The sequence below is a fragment of the Lichenostomus cassidix genome, chromosome 4, assembly GCF_008360975.1.
Source record: "Lichenostomus cassidix isolate B80296 chromosome 4, HeHo_3.0, whole genome shotgun sequence".
Classification (NCBI taxonomy): domain Eukaryota; kingdom Metazoa; phylum Chordata; class Aves; order Passeriformes; family Meliphagidae; genus Lichenostomus; species Lichenostomus cassidix.
In genome coordinates this window covers 63,103,728-63,120,107 of record NC_139484.1, presented here as the reverse complement: position 1 = coordinate 63,120,107, position 16,380 = coordinate 63,103,728, and the positions used below count along the sequence as shown (strand labels likewise).

Sequence of the window (16,380 nt, the reverse complement as noted above, 5' to 3'; positions counted from 1 at the left end):
TGCTTTCATACTGCAGAAGTTCTTAGTGTAAGTCGCAGGATCTTCAGGAAAGGATGTAAGATGTGAGAACAAAAACTGTCCTGCAGAACTTCTGAAGAGGATGATCCAGTGTTGTTGTAGGAGTCTCTGCTGCATTTTGAAAAAACACCCAAATAAAAACTTTGTCCTCTTTTACTCATCCTCATATTTGAGGTTCCTCCATGTCTTTAATTGGAAATTTTTCAGGCTTCAGTGGATAAGTACCGTTAAATAATACTTTTATAAATGGAATATAGAAAGAAAAAAAAAGTTCAGATATTAATCCTTTAGTTATATTCCATGTTTAGGTGTAGTACACTGTATAATTTCAAAACATAAGCAGTGCCTAACTTCCATTGTGAAACACCAGTCATCTGATCCAAAATTTCTGGTTTATATGAACCATTAGACATGCTACTGACATTAGAAAGGTTCAACTACAAATTGTAGCTATTTTTCACGTAGACTGTTTCTTTCATACATCATAAACTTTATTTTTCCTTTTCCCAGAGTTAGAGCCCATTTCATGCCATAGCCTCAGAAAGTTGACCGCTTTATTAAGTAAATACATCTTTAAGTTAATGTTCACATAAAAGAAATTTCTCCTAGCATTTTTGCATCATTTTACTTTCTGCTTTTCATCAACACAATTAAATCCTCTCTTTTGCCAAGCATAAGATACTTTGTTTTGTACTACTGAAATATTTTGAAATTTAGATACATTTCCATTTCTCAGTAATAACTTTGAGGTATGGTTGACTTGGACATAAAGAAGAGATTTTTTTATAGTGAGGGTGATGAGACACTGGAACAATTACCTAGAGAAGTGTTGAGACTTCCCTAGTAGAAGTGTTCAAGTCCATGTTGGATGAGATTTGAGCAATCTGGTCTAGTGGAAGGTGCCCCTGCTCATGGTAGAAGGGTTGGACAAAATGATCTGTTTACTAACTGAAACAGTTGCTGCAAAAGGTATAATTATTTAGGAAAATTAAAGTATTTCTAACATGAGGAAAACCACTTTGATTATATTTACTTTTTGGTTCCAGTGCAGGATGGCCATTTCAAGGCTTGTGAGGTGTGATGGAAAATAGAGATGTTACCAGTTTGGATGGGAAGGAAGGAGAAGTAAAGCTTTAGTCTGAATTGTCTTGGAAATTTATCTTATTTTTGCTCATCAAAACTGATGGCACTAGAATTTGGAATGCAAACTTACACCGTTTCTTGTGATAGCCTTATGTTATACTTTTTGATAGTTGTTAGTAGAGAGAAAAAATATTTGAGTGACTCACTGTAGTTTCAGACCAAGGACCACAAGCTAGAATGGCTAAGTGAAGTGAAGGTTGAGATTCCCAAGTGTAACACAAACCTTCATCACCTTATTCTCTAATGATCTGTCAGACTGTTTTGTGAATTTCATTTCTGTTTTGGATTTCTTATGCTTCATCTTGTGATTTGCAGTGGCCTACAAATCTCTGCGTGCAGCTGACAGTGGGGCAAAGGTAGAAGTTCATAGTGCATGGGAGAAAGTCTGTGCTCAGGAGAGTTTATACTGTCTTTGACAGTGGGGTAACTAATCTGAGCTGATGTGGTTTTTCTGTTCAGATCTAGATAGAAAACAGTCTGGTCCATGCCAAACTCTCCCATTAGACTGATGCAAGGGAAATGGTCCAGCACTGCACACTGCAACATTTTGGGTTTGAGGGGAGTTCTTCCCTGATCTTGTGGCATTTGTCACAACCCAAACATAATACTGGGTGTTTATAATTAGCCCACTGGTTTGCTCTCTTAAAAATAATTAATTTCTTAGTTTGCTTCCTTTTCCTTCTCTTTCTCTGGGGAGATCATGGATTTTGAATGGTCCTTCCTGCAAATCTCACTCACAGACAATATTTATCCTTTATTCATTATCAGTATTTTCTGTTTTGAAAACTGAATTCAAAATTGACTTACTTGTTTATCGTTTTTGTTTTGGCCTGTAGGATTTGCTCTCTCTGCTGGAAATATATTGGAGAATCACTTTTCCTTTTATCTTGAAGTCTCAGAGTGAAGCTCTTCCTCTCTTAAGAAAGGGCTAAATGCTCCAGCAATACCCAGAGACATATTCTCTCTAAAAATACACTGGAATCATCTGCTTAACTGAAGGGAAAACTCTTATATTGTTTTCAACAGTGTATATTTTGATCTAAAATGTGTACTGTTCAAAAGGCTTCTGTGCATTGATGGTATTTCAGATGGCTTTATAGAAACTGCTTGACATATGATAAGCACTATATATTCTTAAATCACTTGAATTCTCACCTTATCTTGAAATACTGAAGTGCAGAAGTCTGGTCTTAAATATATTTGGTATTTGGTGTTCAAGATTTTAGATCTTCAGGCACAGTACTTGTATTTTTAGCGAATTTCTCAAATATAATTATTCATGTTGTGGTTTAGTAATTGCAGTAACTAACACTTCCACAATTACAAGGCTTTTGTTTTGCTGGGAAGCACTTCCCATATCATCATCTGCTCTTTCTGTTGCAACATGATGTGTAATAAAACTGTATGAGCGTTCAACTTAGAATGGTGCTAACATCTTAATTCATTTTTCCTCTTTTTTTTTTTTAAACTTATGACAACTTACTACCAATAAAATAATTTTAAAACAATGTTTAAAAGCAAAAAAAAATACTTGATTTATATGGTACACTTTGAAGCTACTGTAGACAGAAAACATCTGGTGACACTTTCAGTGGTAGGTCAATAGTTACAGATGGTCTCTTCTTTACAGCTGTCATCCAGCTTTGTATGCAGAGTGACTACAGTGGAAAAATCTTTTGCTGAATGAATAAACAGAGCAGCACAAGGAGGCCAGCAGGCATGTATGTTTCTACAAGATGGGAAATTAAATAAGCTATAAAAATTTAAACCAAGACTGGTGTTTAAAATGTTCATTATATTCTGGTTTGGATTTTATGCTTTAGATATGTGATAATTGAAGGAAGTAGATTATAAAACTGAAGTGATAAGCAAATAAATTAAAGACTAGTTTAGGGCTGATCCTGTGCACACGTTTGGGGTGTTGGCTGAAGCAAAGGCTGGTGGTGATATAGTTATATAGTTCGCTTTTAAGATTATAAAATGCATGCTAGATTTGATGTAATGCTTGTACAATCTTGTAACAGAGCCATGTACACTACTGAAGAACATTGTATTTTGGAAGAATATCAATGTTGGGAAATGTAAAAGTGAATTTCTAAAATGGCAACATTCTTTGTTTTTTAAAAAGTGAAAAAAAAAGAGATTCTGAATTCCTCATCAATTTTTCTTCTCCCTTTCATGATGGGATGTTATATTCAGCTGGAACCAGACACTTTGCAAAACAGCAGATGAATCTTGAATTTGAGGATAAAGAGGTGTGGAAGAGAGTGAAGAGGAGGATGAGGCTGAACAAAGTGTTAAAAGCATGATGAATGTTGCACATTAACTCCATTTTAAATGAAAAAAAACCCGCAAACACAAAGAAGGAATTTTTTCTAAAGTCCAAATGCACCAAGCAGGGCAGTACTGGTAAAGATACTTAGTTTAAATGCAAGTGTGCAGTTCTTGGTACTCAAAATATTTTTCTTTATCATTTCACTCGGAGTGCATGAATCTTTATCATATGTTAATGAAATGTGCTTGTGTTTGGTTTTAGTGAAGTTCAGCCTGTAGAAAGAAACAAGCAGATTTCTGGGTTCAGTCACTTGTAAGGCCATTTAATCCTATCCACTGATGTTGAAAGCTGTTGGGCAGGAATAAAAAGAAACAGGGAGGTGGATTATTTGGCTCATTTCAGTGTGCACAGTGCTTGTAATACAGTGTGCTCCGAGTTTGCTTCTCAAAGTCTACTCAGACAATTAAAGGTGAATAAAAGTGGTGCTCTAATTCTGCTTTTTAGAGCATCTGTATCCTTAGCTATGCTCCATCCACTTGCTCATGTGTGTTTTATATTCTACTGCTAGGATTAGGTTCTTGTTGAGGGAATTTTCCTCCTCTCTCCCCATCCCCCCTTCCTGCTTCTCAGTGCTTTGGCTTAGAATGCAGCCTGCTTGTTGCAATGCCCTCACGCTGCCTTGCCCAGCCACACGGTATCTGAAAAGTGCCTGGCTGTATTTGCTGCCAAAGAGCTTTGCCTAGTCATGCATAAACCTGCTCCAAATGCCATTTGGTTGATATAGATGTTGGCATTCTCTGCTGTCACCGGGATGCGTTCCCTCGCCTCTGTGCCCCTTGGTTTGGTTTCCTTCGGCTTCCAAGCTGAAACTCTGGATTGCTTTATCATCGAGAGCTTGAAAGTTAGGAATGAAAGGAGTGTTTTCTGTCACTGTGAGCTTTGTGATGCAAAGCTGTGGCTTTCCAGTTTCATCTCAGGTGAATGTGTTTCTGTCATTTTATGGGAATCATGGACCTGTGCCTGTCTAAGATACCTGCATTAGTTTGTGGTTTGTTCAGTGGAAGGGCAGAAAAGTATTTGACAGTCAAAAGGCAGAAAACAGCAGATGTCTTGGAGCATTTCTGTACTGGCTTGTCAGAGTTGTGCTGTGTGCTTTGTATCTGCTTAGAAGACAGTTTGCTGTGAAATACCACTTTGCTTAATACAATTTAAGAACTTTGTGGGTTTTTCAAAAAATTCTTACGATGACATACAGATCACCTTTCTGGGATGCCAAAAACTTATGCATTTTAAAGTTTATTTTTCTATTCACAGGTGGGAAAAAGCTTATAAAAGACTGAGCATTTCTGCCTGGTGGCTAGAGTGAGAAGACCATCACCAAGCTGTGTGGGGACGTTCTTTGAGCTTCCACTCTTATGTCTCTGATGGACAAACACAAAGTGAAGCGGCAACGTCTGGATCGCATATTTGAAGGTTGGACATTTCAATTTCTAGTGTTAACTGTGGTAATTTTGTGGATTACTGATGTTTTTGAAGACTGTAACTCTTCTTTTGGTCGTTCAGTGTATTTTTAATTGAGTTGCAGTTCCTGTTGAGATAATATTGACTGTGCACAAATGCTGGTTTTTGGGTGAAAACAGATCTAGACAAATAAAAGAAACTAGTCTGTGACCTATTCTATAGCTGAGTTGGCTTTCATTTTAGTATTTTACAACATTCTACCTGAAAACTGTAAAAGACTGTGGGTTTATATAAAGCAACAATTGCAAAAGGGCAAGATGACCACATAGTGCTCTCCAAAGTCATTCTCTACAGACTTGTTTCATATAGATTGATTTACCAGTTTGTATCTGATCCTCAAAAGGAAGTAAGAAGTCAAATGAAAACAAAAGAAAACAAAAATTGCAGGAGACCCCTGAACTTTAATGAGTATTAATAAAAATAGCCTGAATTCTGGTGAAAGAAGTTGTAATCATTTGGGTCTGTCGTTTTACCTTAAGTCACAAATGATGAATTGCAGATTGCTGGTGTTCTCTCCAAATGGGCTTTTAGAGCCAGTATGAAAGCAGGTAGAAAGATAAGGTGTACTGTTTTTAAGAATATACATGAATGGTCTGGACTAGATGAATTTTTATATTAAAATGTTAGTTTCTCTCTAAAAGACAAGGAAATAATTAATTTCTTTTTGACATAATGGGAGACAGTGTACAGACTGGTGTGTACATGATCTCTGCATCATGTCTAACGATGTGAACTGCAAGTGAATCCTGCTCCTTTTGCTCCTTTTGCTCCTTTTACTCCTCCACATGTTGATCTTTCCTAGCAATTGTGTTGTGTGAATAGTCCCTGGCAGTGGATTTTCCCCCCTTTCTTTGTGTCAATATAAGTGTAACCCTGCAATGAGCTACATTGAGAAGCTGACTCATACAAAAAAACCTTTTGTTGGCATATTTTCCATTTAGGTAAATTCCTTAGTCTGTTCAGCTGACAGAGTAGTTGCACAGAAGGGGCAGCTGGAAAAGCTCAGTGGGTGTTGCTCCTGTTTGGCCTAATGTAGCCAGAGAAAGAGAAATTTCATCCAATATCAAAGGATGCAGTTCCACATTTGGTTTGGGGGATTAATCTCCTTGTCAGTCTCTTTCAAAACTGGCCAAGCCCACCCATGTTTGCCAGGTCCATACTGTTATTGTGTCCCACCTAGACTGGCTGGCCAAGTTGCCAGTTGAACCTGCACACTGGAGACTAATCCCTGCTCAGAGAAATGGAGAACTGACTGTGGAGGATGAGGAAATTGGGAAGGCTGCCCCCCTTTCTGTGCATCTCTGCAGCTGGGTCAGTGAGAAATGACCAGGAGTGTGCACTGCTCCTCTTCTCTGCTCCCAGTCTCAGTTCCCCATCCTCGAGTTTCTGTATCCAACTCTTCAATAAAAAATTGAGGATATTAATGTTTGGGGTTTTTTTGGCCTGTGTTAGTCAGCTGAGTTGGCAAATTGTGAAGAGGAATGGCAAACCTGTCCCTTTGATGGCAGGCAGCAGTTAGAGCAGCTCAGCCCACTCAGTGCAATTCCAGCCTCCTTACGGGTTTATTCTCTTGAGCAACAGAGCAGCATAAGAAGCAAGAAGTCTGTGATGACGTGGGAAGGGACATTGCCAGGGACAGAGGTGACAGACCAGTGGCCACTGTGACTGAAATAGCAGTGGCTTCCCTCAGGCTTCATGCTCACATCCAGTGATGCTGTTTAATCAGTGCCTTTTGTCTGGCTTGTTTTTCCCAGCCCTGCACCATTCACTGCATCCTGTGGTAAAATCTGTGTGGCCATGCAGTGTAGGGAACTGATACACTTGAAAAGTAATGTGGGAAAAAAGAGGGGTTTTTTAGCCACCTCTGCTTCCTTAATCCCATTTACCAAATAGCCAGGTTGGAAAAATAGAGTGGGAAGGGCAGGCAGAAGATGACCAGGAGGAGAAGGGGTGAAACAATGGATATGGAAACATGCTTGAAATTCTATAGTTATGGGAACCCAATTCAGCTCTTTAAAGTGTTCAGGCTGTTCTGCTCTTGTGTGTCTATATGTTCAAATGTTCTTTGAGGTTTGTAAATATATTTCCCTGGCTGATGATTTCAAATTGTGTAGAAAAGGATAGAACTAGGGGAGTTGGTTTATGACTTTTTTCTACATACGGTCCTGTTCAGGTTTAAAAATTAATTATGCAGAATTGTTCTCTGATATATGTGCCTTTCATAACACAACCTAAATATTTTATATTTTAGAAATATGTGTTATGTTTCACAAAGCTCAGGGAATGTAATGAGCTGTAGAGCTATTAAAGGTGGTCTATCTTCTCAGTCAGCTTTTCTGTTCATCAGTTTGTACATCGCTTTCTTCTCTTGAACTTTCCCTTAGAAGAGAATATTTTTAAGATGCACCTTATTTCTATTGCAAGTTCACTTAAAAATAGGCTGCAATGACTTGGTAACTACTACTAACTACATATTTTTTCATGAATTGTTGAACATAACGTGCGATGGGCAGACATTAACACATTTATTTTGTCCATCAAGTGCCATTCTGGTGGTGCCATACAGCACTTCATCACTGTCCATACCCCTGTTTGAGGAGGGGATGGTAATTAGCTGAAATCCTGAGAAATGAGTGTTGTGGGCCTGATTCTCAAGCTGAGATGCTCTTGTTGGAAACATGTCACAGGGTTGCACACAGCTTCTTCTGTGGCATTCATGGATTACAAGTACTCTTGGAAGTTAAATAACTGGGCATGCACAATGTTATTTGAGCTGCACTGCTTTCCTGTGCCTCTAGGTAACTTGCACACTTGCTTGTAGTAGCAGCTAATCATGCAAATTAAGCAAAGTGATCAGGCATCACTGGATTTACTACTGCCCTGTGAACTAATGACAGTGTGGTAGCAGTTCTGCTAAATACTCAATGAAGGAAAATCCCTGTTTCTATTACTTTGGGAGCAATTAGTTCTCTCTTAATGTAGCTGAGGAAGTGATTTTGTCTCTGAGGTACCTATGATCCCCTCTGATGATTTCCTAAATATGAAACTGAATATTTGCTTTTAATCCCAAAGCTGTTTGCAATTATATTTTTTTGTGCACATCTTAATGCTCTGCTGTTTAAAACTCCCTTTAAAAAGCCAGGTATTAAATTCTGGTGTCTTAACTTCCACCAGTAACTGTGAATTATGCTTAGGCATAAGGACATGATTCGAGGCACTCTGAGATGCTAATATTAAACTCACTCCACAATTTGTAAAATAACATTTAGGATTCTTCCCTTGGAGATAAATGGTATCAAGGCATGTGAAAGATTAATTAGTTACTGATTATATTGTTCTTTGTCCCCCTCTCCGGTGATGCTGGTGATTGCAAAGCATAATTATAGTAGTATACATTTGGCAGAACAGTTGGAAGTGTCACAGTGCAAAAATAAAATGTGTTCATTTTGTGGCTAATTTGAAAAATTCAAAATGTTTTTGGCATTTTGAAAAGTTGTTATCTCTAATTAAGGTATTATTGTGCTTTATATTGTAACAAACTGTAAACAATGCTGTTTATTTGCTTATAGTCTAGAAATCTTTAATGAAACGCATGTATGTTTTACTGACCATTGCTTGGAAGTTACCTTGGGATGTCTGACCTCTGTTGATTTGCTGGGTGCTAATAGATGAAGCAGGAAGGAACAGAAGGTGGCTGCATGCAGAGGGAATGTCTGAATTGTCTCTGAACAGGCTTGATGAACACTGTGAATTATCTCCAAATACATTACTTTGGCTGCCTGAGCACTATATATTTATTATACACTGCTTTCTGTGGGTTTCCAAGCTTTAGGGAACACTGGGAGGAGGAAAGGGTCTTCTCTCATTTCTTCTTGCTTGTTTGCACAGGTATTAGGGATAAAGTGCAGCACAATGCTGGCAATGGAACTGGAAAATTGAGAGTGACTTTCCCAATTAGGTAATTGCTTGAAACCAGGAATTTCTTCCCAGAGCACCTCATGTGATATTTATACAGCAAAGGCTGCACCGTGTGCCAAGTACAAATCTGTGAAAACCCTGTCTGCCCCCAGACAGATGTTCTTTTTATTTTTTTTCCACTGGTTTTGAGGAAGTAAAAAGCAGGTTAGCACTCAGACTGCTCAAACAATCATCTCCTATTTATTTATCCCTTTTTATGCAGCACTAGTATTCATCTTAATGGTATTCTTTATATGCACTTTGCTTCATCCTTTTAAAAGTGCCCAGAAGAAAACTTGGATTGTATTTGAGCTATTTTAACAGTGATGCTTTATTACCTAAGAAATGAAGAGTTGGCCAGGATCATGAATTGGAAAAGAAAGTGCATATTAATGGGATGAGTTTCTGAAATTTCAGATAAAATCTCTCATCTTTGCTTTTATGAAGGGCAGCCTTTCTTTGGGAAAGTTTGCTTACTGGCAAATACCCAACTGTGATGCCTTTGAAGGACAGTAAAAGTGCATGATAAATGAATAGTTTCTGTTCAAGGATATGGCCAGGGTTTGCTTTCCCTATAAGAAAACATCTGTGTTTTTAGAGCTTCTTTTCTCTTATTGAGATTTAATAAGATGAATCTTCAATTCATAGTTGATGTGGAGTATGTTGATGGTTCCAGGAGGAATGCAGAGGAAAAAAAGCAGATATGAATTGAATTTGGTTGTCTTCCCAAACTGATACAGGAATCTTGTAATAAAGGCTGACTTAGTTCAAAGAAAAATGCATTCACTCCCTTTCCTGATTTCTTTTTCTTAAGCATGTAATAGCTTGGCTTCTTAACAAGTGGAAAGTACCAGATTGACAGATACCAAGTGTTTTTCCATGACCACGGATGGATCCTATATAGTTTGTGTAAACTGTGATTTGAGCCCTTGCAGTTGTGAATGAGGCAGTGAAGTTTTCTGCATATTAATAAGAAAGATGGCCTACTTTGGCAAGGTCTAGGCTTTCCCTGCATTTAAAAAAGGGTTTTTATTAAAGTTGGTCTGTACCCTGTAAGTTGATCTGTAAATAAGAGGAAGGAGGAATAAATATTTCCAGGCAGTGAGTGCCCTTAGCTCTCTCTTATGTAAGTGGGAATTGCAGATGTCAAGTTCTTTGGAGAGCAAGAGCTATCAATTTTCTTAACTGGCATCCAAATTTGAACATGTTCTTCATTGTCTCACTTGCTACAGATATTGGAGAAAAAAAGGAAATAATAAAATGCCAGACAATGGTAAATCACATAGTTCTTTATAGAGTTTTTTTCCTGTGTACTTATCTTAGTATTGGGCATCCTAATATGCCCAGGGTTTCTTAAAAAGGGATTAATGGTCTGCCTGGTTGCTTGGTGTCTTTGATAGATTTTAGAAGGCAGCTTAGTGAAGGATTAGGGCAGCAGAGGGAGCTAAAAGATTCCTAATATTTTATCATTTGTTTCCTAAGTCAAAGTAGCTTCTTTATAAAGTACCAATTAACCTTTACAAAAATGTGATTTTCTAACCTTAAGTGCCTTCAGCAAATTCATGAGGATTTGAACTGGAGTAAATTCCTTTTCTCCACAGCAATCCAGTATAAATTAAATTAGGAAGCAGGTAGTAAAAGCTACCAAAATCTTTCTGCAGGAACAGTCATCAAATCTTTCAGCTTTACAAATGACAGTGTTTAAGCAAGCAGAGTTTTCTATGAATAACCTATAGAAGAATATTCTATAAGTAGACCAATTTACATTCAGATACAAGTGTTTTAACAAAAATGCACACTTTTGTGTGTTGCATGTTTTAACAACTCAACGCCATTTTTCTGTGTTTTGCTTGTAAGATATTTGAAAGTATTTCTGAATATTTGGTAATATAGAAAATTAGGTAAAAGTTGCCTTCAAAGAACAGGGAGGCTATTCTAAGGATGAAGGTAAGTTGACTTTGAAATAGTAAAATAATTAATGGTGCTACCAGGAATCTTAATATAACAAGATTGTTTGCCACTTTGTGAAGGAAAATGATCTATTTGGGTTATGTTTACCCTAATGCAAAAGCATCCATTACCTCATTAGAATTATAGTTGAAATGCTTATGCACAGGCTTATGTTTGGTTTTTGGCTTTGTCCTTAATATCAGTATTTGCAGTGCAAGGTGTTTTTTAGCTTTCTTTTGGTTTGCTGCAGTAACCTGCTTTTTCAATCTGAGTCTTCACCTAGACAGCCTTTGGATTTGCATCCACTTTAAGCTACTACAGTGTTGCAGAGGTATTACAGTAACAATGCAAGCTGTATGAAAAAAAAAATGGCTTAGAAGCCCATTTTTCCCTAAATGATACTAAACAGTAGCTTATTTTTCAATAAGAAAATTTGAAGGGAAAAGAAATGTATGGAGAAAAGAATCTCACTGAGATTTTTAAATACTTCTTAAACGTTCCTGCCACTAGTTTTAAGTTGGGAATGTTGTAAAGAAAAACTGCAATTCTGTGGTGTCCAGCATCATGCATTTCATCTGTGTTGTCACATTTTGATTGGTATATTGAAATAAAATACACTGCTTGCTTATGACAGCAGCTATGTTCAACTGTGATCTCTCCAGAACGCTGCATCTTGACACTATAGTAAAGTCAGAATAGTTTCCCTTAATGTTAGTGTCAAAGACAGTTTTAAATACAGAAAATAACATAGCATGACACTGGTTTTATGGGGTTGTAATAATTGTATTTGTAATATCATGGATATTTGAGTCAGAACCCAGTACATAACCACACCTCATCCTCTAATTCCTGAATAATCTCCAGAGAATTTATTCCTCCTATTCTATTAATAAAAACATTTTCAGACTCGATATTTAGCTTTTATACAGTGCAGATGATTGCCTGGTGAAACTTTTAAAAGCTTTAGAAGTCTTAAGTACTTGATGGTAATATGTGCTTCTTTCTGCCCGAGGTCAGGGAAGATGCTCTGATGTTGCTTTACACTATGCTCTGGAAAACTGAACTGTACAAAGATTAAGTGTCTAGGTAAACACACTGAAAAATTTACGTAGTCATCTAATTAAAGCAGTCATGTTCAGCTTTCACAGAGGCAGTTCCCATCCCTAGGGAAGTGCAGTCTGAGATGCAAAAAAGGGTTTTATTTTGTTTCCTCCCTTAGTGCAGTCAGGATGGGAGCGTGATTATGCAAGTGGAAACAAGAAAATAAAAGTGGAGACAGTCTTTTAGTGCTGGAGGCTTCTGCTGCTCCATTCTTGTGTCCTTGTTCCACGAGGTCAATACTGAACTTGAAGGGTGCCTCTCCTTAAACAGGAGAAATTGCATGGAGGCTTTGCCAGGGAAAAAATACCTAGCAGAGATGTCTCTCCTCATTAGAAAACTCATTGTGGTCTGATGGACAGGTCATTTGGAGTTAAGAAACCTGTGCTTTACCTTGTAGCTCTTCTGAAGTCAGGTAGCAGGTTAGAAAAACAAAAGCTGCCTCTGCATCTTCTTTTTCTGTGACAGAAAGCAGTCAGTCAGAGACGTTCTGGGATATAAATAGCCCAGGCTGTTGTAATACTCTTGGAGTGCCTTTAAAATAGGAGGCTTTGCTAATTGTGAAAACACTTGGCCCTTGCTGCAGGTGAAAACATGCCCTTTGGTACCACTGGAGATCCAGAACTTGACAGTGGTTTGTGGCCCTGCTCAGATACCTAAATAAAAAGATTTCTTCTTCCTTTTGTTTCTGTGAGAACTGAATTTAAATTGCTTGTGACTTTGAGCAGATGTATTTGGGATTTTTTTAAAGCCAGAAATTAGCTGTTGAAAATTATTCATGTTTCTCTTTTCCCTGATGCTTATTTTTCAAAGTATCCTCCTATGCACTGAATTTTCAAACCTCTCATTCTGCCAATTAAATGGAGACACAGCAAAAAAACACACCAAAAATTACAGGCAATGGCAGTAGGAGAGCAAAAGATGAAAAGTAAAGGCTCTTTATTCTTTTGATCCTACCTGTATTTTTCACAAAGTTTCCTTGTGTGCTAGATGATGACACTCAAATACAATTAGACTATGACTCCTGCTAATAGGTAATCAAGAATAATTATAAGTGTTAATTAAATACACGATAAATGCCACTTTTTGTCATGGAGTGCACGTTTGAAGAAATAGTTTTATTAAGCGCTAAGAAAACTTTTTCCCAGGCAATTTTATCACTATTTCTTGTTCCCTGCTGTTCCTTTCTGTCTTGAAGATTGCATCAGTCGCACGCATGTGGTTTTTTCCTGGGTATCAAATACCACTCAGGCAGGTGTTACTTAATTTCCACAACATCTGCCAGTCATTTTTGGTTGTTGTTGTTAGTTTAGCTAACCTGCAGATGGTCATGTTTGCCCGTCTGTGCAGTCAGTGCTCCACAGACTCCCATGCTTGCTCCCCGAGTGCTGCCCTGCACTTCCATCCAGGCATCATCAATTTATCAAACTCAAATAATTTAGCAACAGTTACGTCTTCTTGCAATAAACAAAAGCAGCTGCGCTCTGGCTGTCCTTATCTGCATGAATGCATAGATTGTAAAGGGCTCTTCTGACAAACGAGACAGAAGTTTAGGATTTCAAACTGGAATTTAGGGCATGTAAGTCAGAACGAGTCGGCACTGATGTTTAGAAACAATATAATAATGCAGAGAATGAATTAGTTACCATAGTAACTGCTTTGTTTTAATAATTTGGAGGGGCAATGAATAGAAGGAGCTCAGAAAGAAGTAGTAGCACTCTTAATTGCATGTTGTGCAATGTGAGAGGTTTTGTTCATTAATAGTGGAAATTAATTTGATTTTATAACAGATTGGAGAATGAATGTGTAAGTTTTACTTTGGAAAGGCAATAAGAATGATTTACAGGGTTTTTTATTCTTATTTTTCCCACCCCCTGGGAAAAATATAATCACATTTTACATTTTATTATGGCAATGCAGATTATTGATTTCTTAACAATAAAACATGCTCAATATATTGCATTGTAAGCATGGCTTCAATCTCTGTGCTGTGATTTGTTGCCTGGCAGTTGTTGGCAGCCTAGCAACATGCTTCAGTCCAGATCTGCAAAAGGATATAGACACCCAAAGTTAGGAGTTACGGGCAAGGCAGGTTTCTCAGTGCTTCAAAAACCACCTAAAATCATCAGCACCTTAAAATCCCTTTGTACTTTCTGCACGAAATTCAAGTACACTGCACAGTTTCAAGATCACAGAATCACAGAATGGCTTGGAAGGGACCTTAATGATCATATCATTCCAGCCCCTCTGCCATGGGCAGGGACACCTTCCACTGGACCAGGTGGCTCCAAGTCCTGACCTTCCTCATTTTCTCTCCTCTTGCAGGTCTGAGCAGTTTTGTGTGCGTTTTGTGCCTAAGACAAGGCAGGATGCTCACACTGAGGGAGCTCTTTTGGAGGCAGATGCACAGCCAGCAAAAGCCTTCTGTGATCACAGGCAGCACGAGTCAGCTGGAGCCTGTTTAGCAGAAGGATGGAGGCACAGTGGTGCTTTGCTCCAGAAATCCATGTGCACTGCATGTCCCAGCACCTCTCCTAGATGCCTGTGACACACTGGCAAGGGATTACTGCTAGTGTCCTACCCGAGCCTTTCACAGAGCACAGCCTCTAATTTGTGTCTGCCTTCTCGTCTGGTGTCCTTTGTTTTATTTCTCCTTAATGAAACTTGCAGGAGCTTAATTCTCCTTGAGAATACTGGCAGCTTTTGGCTGAAATTTGCTGGTGAGTTAAGGATTTAATTACGGAGGGCTCAGTGGGTGGATGGACAGACACAAGTAGGTGAGCCTGGCTTCCTTTGAAAATCTGTCTGAAAGGTGCTTAGATATTGCAGACAGAAGTAAGAAGTGCCACCTGATTACTCCTTGGCCAAGGAAGTGATGTCCATCACCAGAGTCAAACCATGTTCCCTCCATAAACCAGGGAATCTTCAAAGTTGTTTCTCAAAGCACTGTTCTTAACAGTGGCTCCTCAATAGGTAAAGGTGTCTTCTCAGTTACAGGGAAACTTTCTGTTCCAGGTTATCATCGATCCAAAGCTGGAAGTTTTTTGAAGGGAGGTTTGTTACCCTTTCTGTGTGGTTTGCTGCTGTCTATGTGCTAGGTAATACAAGCTCAACTCATTGTGTCAGGGGGAAAAAAAAAGGGATAACTAAGCTCAGTAATGACTCAGGAAGGGAAATTCAAGCTTCTCTGTTTTTAGTGCTTCAGTGTAGTTAAGTTTTGGATGGAGATTTAAAACTGTGGACTGTTTCTTCTCTTTGAGGTGAGTGCCCCCATCACTGGTATATTCCTGTCCTTGCTGCCTCCTCTCTGGTCCCATTAGAAACTTGCCCTGATAAAATATTTCTAAAAGCAGTGTGTCATACCTCCAGACCATATTCTCTTCATTCTTCCCTTATCTCTTTGCTGTATCTAAATAAAATTAAACTGTGATGTTTTTGAAATGGATGCTAACTTGGTTTGAACTTTCCTTGCTACCTAATCCTTCACTAGAATTCTGAAATATTTGTTAATATAATCTTTAAGTTTACAAAAGCCTTTCCTGTTTAGTTTTTGTGTGTCAGCCTGTGAAACCTCTCAAAATGTCAAATGATTAGATGAGTTTTGCCCCCATCCAAGATGTTGATACAGGGAAGTAAAAGGAAGTTCATTCCAGAACTGCAAACATCCAATGAAGGATTTTTTTAGTTAGTTGCTTCCTTTTATCTGTGTTAACCATAAATCAGTGGTTATTTTACAGTTTCCTTGTGATTACAGTAACCAACAACATGATTGTATCCTGGAATGGTTGGTGAAAGAAACTTCACAGTAACTCCTTAAAGGCATTGGTGTACCAAGGTGACAGCACTGGTGCATCTGATGGTGTGGTCTTGCAGTCAAATATGATCTTTATCTGCCTTTTCCCCTGCAGTTCTGAGTGTCCTTTCCTTTGTTTTTCTGGTTCTCTTTTCTCATGAGGCAATAAAATAATTTTTGTTTCATTCCTTGTTTTCTGATGTTTCTTAAATTATTCTTTGTGATACGGTTTTTTTTCTCTTGTTGATACACAAGTGGGTTTCCACTGTAATTCATTAGCATAAAATGTTAATTTTTAAATTTCATGTTCAACTCCATTCCATTCACTCTGATTTTATTTGCATTAGTCTTTCATGAATGGAAGCACCTGCAAATATGTTCCTAAAATCATAGATTTTTCCACATAGTTTAAAATTATTTAACAGTTTACCGAGTAATCAGTCAAGGAAAACACTCCTGCCCTGCCTGAAGTTGTGGATTCCTCATTTTAAAGAGAAATACCAGTGGGGTTTTCATGTCAGCTCCACTGGTGGTGCCAAAGGCTTGCTGGATACCAGCTGTGGTCTTTCCTGAGCCATGAAGTGCTCTAAAAGGATGATTGTCTTGTACCTCCTGGTACAATCAT

The 16,380-nt window shown here is 38.2% G+C and overlaps 1 protein-coding gene across 4 annotated transcripts in view; it reads left to right on the top strand.

The window, feature by feature from the left end:
• The window catches only part of CTBP1 (C-terminal binding protein 1), a 236,159-nt gene that overhangs the window by 49,441 nt on the left and 170,338 nt on the right, over nt 1-16,380 (top strand). For 3 of the 4 annotated variants that reach the window (XM_085059576.1, XM_085059574.1, XM_085059575.1), the window contains exon 2: nt 4,751-4,909. In XM_085059576.1, the coding sequence (XP_084915702.1) occupies nt 4,852-4,909 (58 nt within the window). In that variant the 5' untranslated portion in view covers nt 4,751-4,851. Of the gene's footprint in view, nt 1-4,750; nt 4,910-16,380 lie in introns of those variants that run through there. The other variant, XM_085059583.1, reaches the window with a different exon arrangement.